The following is a 14,563-nucleotide window of genomic DNA, read 5'->3' on the forward strand; positions in this document are numbered from 1 at the left end:
CTTATTTTTTCCCAGAGCTGTATGATTGTGAAATCATCCCAAACTTGTGGAAAGTGCTCAAATAAAGTCAAATAAAGACCAAAGTATTAAAAGTCTGAATATACATTTATTTTAGTGCAGCAACAAATCTAAACTGAAATCTCTCTCATCGAGAGCACCACCCTTAATAACGCACAGGACTCAGGGGTAAGGAAAACTACACCTTTTGTCATTTGGGTTAAGACAAACAATGAGAGTTACATTAATCTACAGCAGATTTCTTGTAAAGTGATCAATGTGACTGGAAGCAAAGTAGCTATCTGATAGGAAGCAGTACTAAAAGAGATGTCGTCTGAAAGTGAAGACTAACATAACAAAAGCAAATTATGTCACACTTTGCTTAAAAAATAAAAAAACACAAAACACATTTTGCACCATTTGTAGTTTAAAAAGCAATTAACAAAGCAGGAACTTCATTCACAGTTTTTAAGTATAGCATGTACTGTGATCCATAATCTTTGAACCGTGAATGAGATTTGTAAATGATAACGCATGTACAGTAATTGCAGCTTGCAGCAGCATGCTTGTTATGTCATATGAATAAAATGGGTCATTATTATGATCCTAAGTATAGCAAACACTTCTGAGAAAAGTTTCCATCTCTGCACACACATCATCAGTTAATGTAATATCACCACCAATGTATTTTTCCTTGACTGACCCCTAACAAAATTGTATTAAAACCCTTCTTTTTTAGATATGAATGTAGACTAATTTGCTATCACAGTGCATGCAATGTTCTTTGATCCCCTCAATCCAAAACCCCCCTCCCCCAATAGTCAAAGTATTTTTAGTAGATTCTATATTTGATTTGCTTTAATTCTTTTTCATTTCACAATTATGGATGGCTAATTCACACGTATGTTTCTGAAAAGTGACCATTTAAAAGCCAGTTACTGAAAATATATGGTGACAACTCATTTTAATATGCATTAATAGCCAATATAATTAAACAACATCTATCAATGTACGTATTATTATGATATAAGTAGTAGTAGTAAGATTACACTGAAATTATCATTATGTACTTCTGCTACTGCTAGTAGTAGTTGCAGTAGTAGTGATAATAATATTAATACAGCCTACTTAAAACCAATGATAAAATTAAATATGGTATCACAATCCGCTTAAATGGTGGATATAACTCTGCACCATTATTGTAGAAGGAATGCTTATTAATATTTCTTAAATACCATTAAAATTGAATTAGCATCAAATAATTGAACTGCCTTTGCCAAACTACTCGAAAGAAAAATACAGATTAATATAATCACTAATGCTACATTAAAGATACCACGGCGGTGTATTAGGAACACTTTAAACCAATTAGCATTTAGATTGCCGCATTCTGAGAAATCGCCAGCAGGCCGACAATACCAAGAAAGAGATCACAAATTGGACTGCAATTTTAGGGTCGCCTACTGTACCGCCCCGAGTCATATTGCTTTACACTAGAACAGCACAGCAGGCTGTATATGCAAAACAGGTCGATGTGCACTGCCTAAAAAAACACCCCACGAACGACACGCAAATAAAGCATCCAACGAACAACTGCGAAACAGAGCAACGGACTACCTGACAGCCCAGCCGCCCGTCGGAGAGCGAAACAAACTTACCACTGGCGTTTTTCCCACAGATCAGATGCTGATACGGCTGCAGCAGCCCCCACAGCTCCGAGTCGTTGTTGATCGCCTGCTCCAGACACTCGGCCGTGAACTTGGGCAGCCCGTTCTCCTTCTCGACGTGCGCGCTGTGCAGCACCCGCGTGTACACCTCGCGGAACAGGCTCTCCATGCAGGCGCTCAGGTAGATGGCGGCGTGCTCGTGGATGCGCACGGCCACTCTGCTGTCCACCATCCACCTGAAGAACTTGCCCACGGAGAAGATGAGCCCGCACCTGGCCGACTTGCCGCGGCTGAACTTGTCCCCCGTGCTCATGTTGTAGAGCGACAGGGCGCTGAGAGCCGCGGTGATGCAGTTGACCGACAGCGTCCAGGAGAGGACCACCTTGATGGCGCTCTGGACTTCATACTTGGTGCATTTGGCATAGCGCAAACTGAGCCTCTGGGCTTCCTTGGCGATCCGCACCAGCGCTCTACTCACCAGCGAGGACAGCTTGGCCAGGATCTCCTTGGACAGCTGCCCCACACTCACCCCTTCCTCCTTCTTGAGGGCGTTTTCCACCTCGCCGAGGCTCCAGGGCACATCCTCCAGCTCGGGAAGCTTGGCGCACTGGCCGGAGCACTCCAGGATCTCGGTGTCTTCCGCCAGCACGGTGTTGACAGTGTCCAGGCTGTTGTGGCGACTATGCATGGAGTCGGTTAGATGCCAACAGTTTCCTCCATGGGCATAAGGTAAGTGCGTGTCTGAACAACACAAGGACAAGCTGGACGACCTGAAGGAATCCGCAGCTCCACCATAGCCAGAATCAAGGGTTAAATCCTCCAGGGTCCTCACAACTGTCTTACCCCTCCTTGCCATGGCTGCACCTCATACTGTACGAGTACCTTACTAAATAAATACCAATAAACCTGTCCCCCCCCCCACCATCACCCCTCAAAACGACCAGCTAATCCGTATTTGTGTTGTTTTTCAGAGCGTAAAAAGACGAGGCTATCTTTTTCACATATAGCTTTAGATACACTGAATAACACAATTGTTTAGCAGGAATAAACGCTTATTGGTGTAATGGAGTTTCTGTTCTTCGTTCTCCCCGTGTCCTTCTTGCTCTGGATGGAAAATATGTCATCCAAAATGTAATATTTCTCTCTGTCTCCAACTTCATGCGCGTAAAGTGAGAGCGCATTGAACACTAAACTGCATCAGCCACTGCAAAGCAACTTAGCGAGGTGGGCGGGACCATCCCAACGTCACCCACCCGCCGCAGCCAATCAGCCGCCGCTGTAACGCTAGACTGCTACAATGAAACTGACAGCGTCGGGGTTTGAATCCAGAGCACGCTTAACTGTTGCAGAGCTGCTCGCTGTATGAACTGTGCTGATGTCTATCAGTGGTCTGGGTTGGGAAACAGGGGCCGTTTTTCGGTACGCCTCATTTAAAATGTCTGCCTTTGAAACAGATCCTACACAATGTCCTTTAACACAGCACTTCTTTTGATTATGTGCAGGTGAGCGAACCATAGTAGTACTGACCTGAGGATGGATTCCTCCCTCCCCCCCCACATGCACGTTTATGACTCATCTACCGGAAAAATAAGGAATACCTCTTATAATAATAAGACATCTGTTGCTTGCATTTGAAATAAATAGATATCTTCGAAAATGCATATATATTCACGAAATTTACATCTTTTGACTATCTGTAAATGGAGTCGTGTTTTATTACAATTTGAGTTTAAAAAATAAAAGTTTGGTTGTCCTTATACAGCCAGCAAGTAATATGAGTTATATGCACCGTGTTCTTTGTTGACTCCTACGCTTTTGCTTTATGATAAGGCAATGTGTACCGTAAGCTACAAAACTGGAAAATGTGTACATAGCCCGCATTACACATATGTCAATTGTACATCTTACTTGAAATCCAATATCTTTCATTAATAATGAATAACATGCTTGCAGACCTGCGACTCGGTCTGTTTATAATTGATTTGGGAGACACAATATTAGCTGTCAAGGTCACCATTTAATGAAAGGACAGCTGGGTTTGAAGTTCAGCTTTACACAGTAATGAAAAGAAAAAGACCAATTCTAAAACTAATACCGACATTTTATGCATGTCATTGCATTAGCCATTCACCATTAACAGAATAATACATCTTGTACATTTGCAAAATGATAATTTTCATTCCATTTGTAATGAGTAAACATGATGCTTGGTTGAGTAGCCTTAATTACAAGAAATGTACTAATTTCCAACCTCCATATAAAGGATTCCTATTTGTGTTATCTTAGTGTATTCATTAACTAACAAGGCCCTGAATATAATAACAAATTCCATGTTGCATGCCTTTTGTTTCCAGCGCACAACATCCAGTTCATAGATGTTGCTGCTGTAGAAATGATGAAATTCTCTTCTGTGGTATTTAAAGACTCTCATGATGTCACATGATACAATCACAGATAGATGTACATGCTTCTTGCTCTCTCATTCTGAAAAAACGCGAGCCTCAAAGTGTGTTTTTCCTCATAGAGGTCTAAACCTGGAGTCTAACAACATAAAACAAACATTTGACTGAATGTGAATATTGAAGATTTCATTTCTCTCTATTTTTTGCATCGCTGCTGGGCTGTGTAATGTGGCATATGAAATGTATGCAACCTCTGCAATATTGTATTTTGTTCTGTTCACCACATCATCCACATAGGCCACAGTTCAAAGATGAACAACTAGCTGAAATATTTGAAGGGCTCAGTTTTTGAATTATTAGGTGATTGATGTAGTGGCAATGTGATAAAGCTGTTACACATTGTCACAGGAATAAATTACGTTGATTTGGTAGAAGGGAGCATAAATGGAGGCAGATTCAATATCCAAATTTTGATCTTGGAAGGATAAGTGAGATTAAATGACAGATTCAATGCAATTACGGAAATCCATAGAGTACCGATAATTTTAAATAAGTTCCATTCCAAATGTATTTGCTTCCTAATGTTCAGGGTCAGCCTTCCCTGATTCTAAAGATATATGATACTATACATTTAATAGGCATCTTTAAAGAATCAATGACCAAGAGCTGACAGCAATGCTATTTGTAACCATTTGAGTCAATTATTTATTTAGTAAGGTAACTAACATCTTGTGGTTTAATGATCATTCATATATATACCTATACAATGTAAATTATCTGATTAATTTCTTTCTGAAGGCTCTTATTTCAGGAACTAGTAAACCTCTGAGGGAAACTAAACAGGCAGCACATACACCACTCCAAAAGAAAGTAAACTGGATCGCATGATACAATTTTTGGGGTAATGACAGGAGATTAATTAATTACCATACATATCCTGCACAAAACACGATTGCATATTTTTAGTGAATGGTAACTTCTTGGCCTATGGAGCTTGTCCATGCTGGCCAACAATTTCTCAAACAAAAGAAACAGTTAAAGTATGAATTATGTATAGTTGTACCAATGGTAGTGTGTAACAATAGGTCTGTAATGACATTGTCCACTATGGGAGCAGTTCAGAAGGTAATGTTAAATATTTATCAACTGCATCCACACAGCACTATGCGCTCTTTATTCATCTTTCAGTTACAGGTGTGAGATTTCTACTATTTCTACTATTTCTTTTCAATAAGGTCTGCTGGTTTATTTTTCCCAACCCAGATGTTAATAACTTAATTAAACTATTATGATAATAAGTAAAATCACTTGTAATTTTTAAGTATTAAACAGCAAGTTTTGAAAAGTACATAAAAAAACCTGCTGGAATAAAGCCCTCAAAGACTGGATTTGTCCCTTCCTGACCTATGGTATTTATATTGAGATGAGCTAATGTGTTATGATTGTCTTTGATCTTTAATATGAATATATATATATATATATATATATATATATATATATATATATATATATATATATATATATATATATATATATATTGCTTTCATTGAAAAAAAATTAAATGATCTGTTGGGAACTACACTGCATCAACTATAAAAGAGGCGGAATAAAATTCACACTTTCACATGATTCAATTAATACAATCCTTGTTTTTGTCAAAGCAAGTGTGAGATGAAGAACATACTAATGCTTTAACAGCCCTGATCAAATACAAGCCTGAGCCCAACATATTACATAATTGTATACCTTTTATAATCCAGTGCCAGCTCTTTCAAAACAAAGCTGTTCTTCTGCATGTATTCTCACTTTTCATTGCTGCAGACTTGCCTATAATTAAAAGAGAGAACAGAATAATGTATGTGTATGTAACAGAAAGTTCTACATTTTATTTACCTTTTGTTGCAATGCAGACAATGCAAACACTATATGGTTGGAGCGCCCTCTGTGAATGACATGCTGTATTGCAACTCTGCTCCGGGAAACAAAGCCAATACCATTGTTTGATCAGAACTGCGTAAATAACCTTGACAGTTTTCACTCTCTCTCAGAAATCACCATATATTTAGTGAATATATAAAGGTATTGAAATACAAACAAGAGTTAGATATCTATTTGTTTACTGAAAATGTTTTGCAAACATTTTTAAAAAGGCAACCAATATAAAACCAATATAAAAGACACTGGAGCTTTCATTTAGTTGTTCTGTCATCCTGTCACTGTACCTGACACTACCAATTGGCCTGCCTATCAGATTCACAGGAAGAGATTTTGGGGCCCATAGAATGAATGGATAGCTGTTAAATTGGTTAAATGATTTGTGTGTTACTACTTCAGATACAAGTTTCTTCTACTCCTTCACCTTCTTCCTCTTCTTTCCATTTTAGACACCTTTCTTCTTCCAATACATTCAAGTATTACAATTATTTGTATTACACTTGAGAGTTCCTGTTTCAAGTTTTTTTTCTAACATATTCAGATATAGCAAGTTGGAAAAGCACTAGTTGTTTTCAGTGCAGTGGACAGGTCATGTAGTTCATTAAGTGAATGATGTTCGTTAAGCGGTGGCCTTATCCTGAACTTTCCAAAGGGTTGTTTTGAACATTTTATCCAACAGGGATGTTAATAGATATAATGCAAAGCATTAAACAAATCTCATATAATGGAATAATCAAATATACAATATAATTAATTCAAACCAATGGCCTGGGGTGCAAGTGTTTATGAAAGCACAAACAAACACACATACAAATTATTTAAATAGTAATATAACTCCCCTGTTAGTGAATATTGTAGTTTAATTGACTGCTTTGATTTCCATCATGCTGCTGAAATGTGGCAACAGCTAAATTCAATACCCCCATACCAATATATTAACTGAACTGCACAACTGACCTGGTTTTATTCAACTCTTCAATATCTGGTTTGTGCAATTCCCCCGTTATTTGTGCTGAATAAACAGTATTTTCATTCTGTTGATTTAAAATCATGGATGTTGCTTATTAGGCAGTGCCCAGAAAACCTGTGCTGGGGCCAAACATGTTTAATTAACTGTACACATTAAAACTGTAAAGGTATACATATATGTAGTGGATACACATCGAAGTGGATATACATAGATTCTATATGTTAACTTGTGTCAATGAAAAACTACAAACTCATTGGAAAGCTAATATGGCTGGTGTGTTTGTGTTAACTGCTAATGAACACTAATTGTCTAAATATATCTCAGCGAGCAGCAACATTTATATTACATTGTTATTTTAAGTTAACATACCATTCAGGTGTGAATTATTGGTCAGACTGCCTTCACAGTTCAATAAGAGCTTTTTCGTTGAGTCCGGGCTGATTTGCTTTACATCTGCTGCATAGCGGGTTGCTTAGAAACCAGACAATTCCAGAGGTCTGAAGTTTTGCTACCTTTCTGAAAGCCATCAGATGTACGGAGCCCTTACTGCAGAGAACTGTGGAGAACAACAACTAGGATTGTTCACTTCAAATCACAAATGTGCATTTATACTCACAGGCTGGGCAGACCTCTGTGGTATGGCTGTTACTGCAATCAAAAAGAGGATAGGAGAAAAGAATGTGCAATTTGTTCAGTCGAAAATATATCAACAAGCATGGTGATACTATACATTACTAAAAGCTCGGGGGCAAATCTCTGTTTGCTAGCATGGGAATGACTTGATGTCGCATGCTGTATGGTGGTAGGCATTAGGACCGGCAGTACTTGTTTTCATATTTTGCACTAGCACTTATGTCCAGCAGTGATGGAATTTAACAGTCAGGTCAATTTTAGTGACACAAAAAATAATGCTACGAGTTTGTTCAAGGTGAATAGTGTGAAGATTTTTTTAAGGCCTCAGAAACACTTCATTGATAAACCATCACAGTGAATCAGAAATAATGTATGTATTTATTTAATGCAATGTGAACCCTCCCCCCCGAGATTATATAGATGTATAGATATGTATTAATGTTTGGATTATTGCTTCATACATGTTTTTTCCCCATGTAGAGTCACAGCACACACTCAGTTGGCTTGGCCGCGATTATCCATCTCGATCAGCAAATCTCCACTGCAGATTTCTGGAATTGCAGAGCTGCTGTGCGTATCTAATCAACATTTTCACCGCACCTGTCTGTAAGCCATGTGGTTCCTTATTACCTGAACTATATGAGTGTCCCTGTTAAACTCTCCTTCTTGCCATCCATCCTTGATGTATGCTTTACAATGCATTTAATCAATTTCCAGTACAATGTATCGATATTCCAAGCCACTCTCCATAAAAAAAATATTCACCCCATGAATAACTTATATTTTGTCAGATTCCAATTATTTATTTTAACATTTGCTAATCATCTGAACATTTTCTGAAATGTTGCCTCTAGCAATTGGATGGATTCCATTTAATCCATTTTATAAATAGAAAAAACATCCAAGCACAGTCAGGATAATAAAAAGGTGTGCTGGCAACTGGACTCAAGAAAAGGGTAAATGTGGGTTTCTACTGCTCTTCAGGAGAGCAGAGCTTGTTGGAACGATAGTACCAGTTAAAAAAGTGCCTTTAACATATTTAAATGGCAGATAAGTAAAAAGCACTCTAGACACTGTACACTTAGGTGCCACAAAAGGTTTTGCAAGATAATGCAATTGCCTGAAAATATTCAAACTTGAATGTGGCAGCATTTATGATAACTACCCATTCCAAACCTATGCCGATCTAAGAATTGATTTTCAGCATGATTTGCATTGTAGCTGAATAGAATGCAATACCGTGTCAGATAAACAGTTTTCATTGCTTTGCGAATGCAAATAAAAGGAATACATGCTGTCATTCTGTTCAGGCCTTGGTGAAATCTCCATTAATATCAGCAAATAAATTTGATCTGGAAATGGCCACTTATGTATATTTGATTACATAAGACTGATATTAACCTTCCAGAAAATCTTCTTTGAGATCCACAGACCTCTAATTATCCAATTCCCAGAGTGCCATTAATCACTATGTTTGGGTCTGTCCTGTGAAAATAACAACACCGTACCTAACTTATATTGCGACCATGGTCATAAAAGATGGGCAGTTAAGTGCATAGATTTTAGTTCCTCATATTTCTACAAAATTGCTAGATGATTACTGACTATGATAGCTCTTTGAAGAAGTGGTATGTTATGTAATGATATATCTATTGCCACAATAACACAATATGAGCCAAATTGATAAATCAGTTTGTCCCCATGTGTAATTTGTGCTCTCAAATGTATAAAATGATACTCACAAGGATACAAGTATTTATTTCCCTATGCAATAAATAAGACTTTATTGCTTTATTTTATTTCAATAACAAATATCATGTTTTTTTCTTTTTAAGATTTAAGATCTGTGAACCAACAGGGTATATATATATACACTCACCTAAAGGATTATTAGGAACACCATACTAATACTGTGTTTGACCCCCTTTCGCCTTCAGAACTGCCTTAATTCTACGTGGCATTGATTCAACAAGGTGCTGAAAGCATTCTTTAGAAATGTTGGCCCATATTGATAGGATAGCATCTTGCAGTTGATGGAGATTTGTGGGATGCACATCCAGGGCACGAAGCTCCCGTTCCACCACATCCCAAAGATGCTCGATTGGGTTGAGATCTGGTGACTGTGGGGGCCAGTTTAGTACAGTGAACTCATTGTCATGTTCAAGAAACCAATTTGAAATGATTCGACCTTTGTGACATGGTGCATTATCCTGCTGGAAGTAGCCATCAGAGGATGGGTACATGGTGGTCATAAAGGGATGGACATGGTCAGAAACAATGCTCAGGTAGGCCGTGGCATTTAAACGATGCCCAATTGGCACTAAGTGGCCTAAAGTGTGCCAAGAAAACATCCCCCACACCATTACACCACCACCACCAGCCTGCACAGTGGTAACAAGGCACGATGGATCCATGTTCTCATTCTGTTTACGCCAAATTCTGACTCTACCATCTGAATGTCTCAACAGAAATCGAGACTCATCAGACCAGGCAACATTTTTCCAGTCTTCAACTGTCCAATTTTGGTGAGCTTGTGCAAATTGTAGCCTCTTTTTCCTATTTGTAGTGGAGATGAGTGGTACCCGGTGGGGTCTTCTGCTGTTGTAGCCCATCCGCCTAAAGGTTGTACGTGTTGTGGCTTCACAAATGCTTTGCTGCATACCTCGGTTGTAACGAGTGGTTATTTCAGTCAAAGTTGCTCTTCTATCAGCTTGAATCAGTCGGCCCATTCTCCTCTGACCTCTAGCATCAACAAGGCATTTTCGCCCACAGGACTGCCGCATACTGGATGTTTTTCCCTTTTCACACCATTCTTTGTAAACCCTAGAAATGGTTGTGCGTCAAAATCCCAAAAGCACATTGTGAAATACTCAGACCGGCCCGTCTGGCACCAACAACCATGCCACGCTCAAAATTGCTTAAATCACCTTTCTTTCCCATTCAGACATTCAGTTTGGAGTTCAGGAGATTGTCTTGACCAGGACCACACCCCTAAATGCATTGAAGCAACTGCCATGTGATTGGTTGGTTAGATAATTGCATTAATGAGAAATTGAACAGGTGTTCCTAATAATCCTTTAGGTGAGTGTGTATATATATATATATATATATATATATATATATATATATATATATATAGACGGGTGACAAATGAATGGAAAAATCTGAATAAATGGAGTGGAGGAAAATAATGAATGCAGATGCCTCCAAAGAGGTGTACTGCATGATACAATTAAGCAATTAACATCCTGTCATGTATAAAAATGCAGAGCAGGCTGAGTTGACCTCAATTTTGGATTATGATGGCAAGAGGAAAGGATCTAAGTGACTTTGAAAGAGTGGTCTTTATTGGGGCACGAATGGCAGGAGCTTCAGTCACAAAGACGGCTAGTGTTCTCAAAAAGTGGGCGAGTGCATGTGTGGTGACACCAAGAGAATGGTACAGGCCTGACTTACTACAGTGAAGGGGTCTGGAGGCTCAGTTATGCTGTGGGGGGCATTTTCCTGCCATGGTTTGGGACCACTTCCCCTTAGAGGGAAGGGTCACTGCAAATCATTGCACAGTTATTCTGAGTGATCACCTTTATCCTATTGTCACAAACATTTCTATCCTGATGGGAGTGGTCTCTTCCAGGATGGCAATGCCCCCATCCACAGGGCACGAGGGGTCACTGAATGGTTTGATGAGTATGAAAATTATGTGAATCATGTGCTATGGCCTTCGCAGTCACCAGATCTCAACCCAATTGAACACCTATGGGAGATTTTGGACCGACGTGTTAGACAGCGCTCTCCACCACCATCATCAAAACACCAAATGAGGGAATATCTTTTGGAAGAATGGTGTTCCATCCCTCCATATATAAACTACTGACATATTAAAAATAGTGGAATAAAAACAGTAGCAGAACACAGAGCATTTTAATCTTACAAACTGAAAGCTTGAGGGATCAGCAATAAAATCCAGATTTGTTAACATCTGGTTTAAGATAAATTAGTGTTTAATTTTATCTCTCTTTAAATTGAAGTAAATACTTTGTTCATCCAGATATTTACATTGGTGCATTCTTTTTATATTCACCATTAAAGGATCTATTTAATCAAATTTTCAATATACATGATTATCTGTATCAATCATATTCATATTGAAACCCAAGAACAATGGAAAGAAAATTGTTTATTTGAAGCTGCCTACTTATACATTTTAAATTTCTACATAGTAATTTGATCAACTTAGACATCTGGTTAGTGAGAATAAATTAGCAAACAAAATCGTACATAATTGATGTAGATGTTAACCTTTGAAAAGAATAGGAGCCAAGAAGACATGACTGTGTAGAGTTGGAAAACTGAAAAATGTTATTCAGTCTGTGTTATAGTCCCACATATGTGTTTTTGAACACAGGAAAAAATAAAGAAAGAATCAAAACACACAATTGCCTAGGTTTATGTATTGTAGACTATTCCAGAGATTTTTCATATATGGCTTATGTGTTTGTTTGTTTTTTACTTTAGTTTTAATCCTGTGCTGTCTTGTGTTTTGAAATGTGATTATTTTACAGAGAAAGTAATGTTGAGGGCAAATGAGGGAAAGAACAGTATTCAGTAACAATTGTTTTAATTATATATTCTCCCTGAAGTGTTCCTGGGAGTGGATTTAAGCAACTGAAGACAGTGTAGCAGCCTGAACAAGAACAAATAATATATTTACTACATTGGCACATGGAAACAACATTTTTAAAGTTGTCAGCCACTACTCCTTCCTGATATGTTAATCAAGTTAGCTTTTTTCAGCATCAAAAAAAGTTAAATGTCTGACAAAGTAGGAGACACATTTGTAACTTTATAACTTATAAGTACTGAGAATTTGCGTTACAATGACAGAGAACAGCACCGGGGAAAAAGGCCTCAAAATAATAATGATCTGTATAGGGAACACTGTGTGCTAAACCAGACTTTCAAACACATAGTGAAGATGAATGAATTCAGATTGGTTCTACAAATGCAACTATGCGAAGAACTGGAAAAGCTTTTACCCATACTGACATTCTTCTCTCGCCTTTCCATCAATAATAATAACAACAACAATATAACACCTTTCATTATAAATAATAGAGTTGCAGTTTATAAGGAATTTACATAGATTTTTTTAGCTTCCCATGGTGCAGATACATGTCAGGCGAAAGGCTTCATTATTCATTTTGTCAGAGCTAAGAGCTTAGGAGTGCTGACTGACTGCTTGGGGGGATTTATACTGGTTTAAGCCATGCAGCTGCTCTTTTCCTGCTCTTCAGTCAAAGCCCTCTTTCCGTATAGTCCAATTAAATTAGAACTTTAGTGAAAATGTAACTCTACCCCTAACGGAAGACTAAATTCAGTTGGGAATGTAACCAGGACCCCAACCCCAACCCAAAACCCAACCCTAGCCAACACCAAAAATTTAAGCTACAGCCCAGTCCAAACCTACACCCATTCTTAATTAACTCAGCTGAAATGCAATACTACCACTATAGTGGTCCATGTTTACTGGGAATCTAACCCTCACAGTAATCCCACAATGCGTAAGTCTATCTTTTATGTAATTCCAAATTTGTGAAGAGTCATGTTAACCTTGGTTGTAGGTTTATACTGCCACCTAATGGGAAATCTTACAACTTGCACTTGAAATATTTTTCTGCAGGCCAATGCTTATTACAATATATAAAATAATAATAATACTAATTTGAGTTATTTATTTATTAGAAGACTGTTCAATTGTTCAAAGTATAACCACTGATTCTGCTTTATATATGAATATATCTAAACCAACATGTAACCAATGTCTATAGTATAAACCTAAGGCAGTAACATGCAGATTTAATATATTGAAATGTTCCTATACTGCTTAAGCCATATAACTACACGGTTTGGTATTACAGTAGAGATGACAGATCAAAACACATCATTCTGCGGATTGTAAAACTGAGCAGTCAGCAATTTAGATTCAGGACATAATTAACCTTGTCTCCAACAAGAATTACCAGCACAACCTGCTGTATGTAATCTGTGATATAATAGGGAAAAACCTGTAGGGGACAGCATTTTGTAATTAATTGTAGTCCCACTGTTATCTGATTGTATCACATGATGCAGTGTAACATACAGCAATGAGAGCTATCAGTTACAAGTCACTTAAATTTTTTTAAAAAACAACACTGCCTAGTCTTGCTTATTAATCGATTCAAGGAAATCCATGTTAATTTTCTTTTAATCCATTCATACAGCTAGACCTGGTGCCTTTCATTAAACACATGTGATTCTGGACTGACAATAGAAATGTGACATATTGTGATATGTTGTAAGTCACAAGGGCATCTGATAAAAAAGTATAACAATAATACTCACAGTGTTGGCTGAAATGTGGACCTCATCTTACAAGGACTTCCTTCCTGTCACTCTGACCTCTCCATCTTCTTGTCCCAGAGCTTCCTTCCTATTTGGTCTCCTCCTGTTGCGACTTCTACACCCTCTTCCCACCCAGCATCACTGTTAGCTGGTTATTTCTCAACTCCCATTTGTTCTGCATTCTTCACAGTGTGAAACTCTCAGCTCCATCTGTCCTCCATATGCACTCCACTCCTACACTCTCTGCTCTGCTGAGAAGCAGGGGAAACCATCTCTAAGCCACCTGTGACATAAACCTGTACCTGCAATTGTTTCCTGTATATAAGATGCTCTCATCTCTGCTAAACAGTTAACATTTCAATGCCCCCCCCCCATTCCAACTCCCCCTCCTTCCTCACTCCTACAAACCCAATCTCATCCCTCACTCACAAATGTTTATATCTCCCTCTTCCATTGGGAAACAATTTCTGCTTGTCTCCCATCACACTTTTTTACCTGCTTCCAGCTCCACCTTCTCTTTCAGCTTTGATATGTATTGGGGATTGAATCTCTAACTGTAATGTTACCCTGATTTG

The 14,563-nt window shown here is 38.1% G+C and overlaps 1 protein-coding gene across 1 annotated transcript in view; it reads right to left on the reverse strand.

Annotated features, from left to right (window-relative positions):
* Positions 1 to 2,862, reverse strand: part of btbd11b (BTB (POZ) domain containing 11b) — a 133,642-nt gene extending 130,780 nt beyond the window's left edge. The window contains exon 1 of the mRNA XM_066705402.1: positions 1,656 to 2,862. Coding sequence (XP_066561499.1) covers positions 1,656 to 2,520 — 865 coding nt within the window. The 5' untranslated portion in view covers positions 2,521 to 2,862. The remainder of the gene's footprint in view (positions 1 to 1,655) is intronic.
* Positions 2,863 to 14,563: the final 11,701 nt, after the last annotated feature.

Source organism: Amia ocellicauda, chromosome 5, assembly GCF_036373705.1.
Source record: "Amia ocellicauda isolate fAmiCal2 chromosome 5, fAmiCal2.hap1, whole genome shotgun sequence".
NCBI classification, from domain to species: Eukaryota; Metazoa; Chordata; class Actinopteri; order Amiiformes; family Amiidae; genus Amia; species Amia ocellicauda.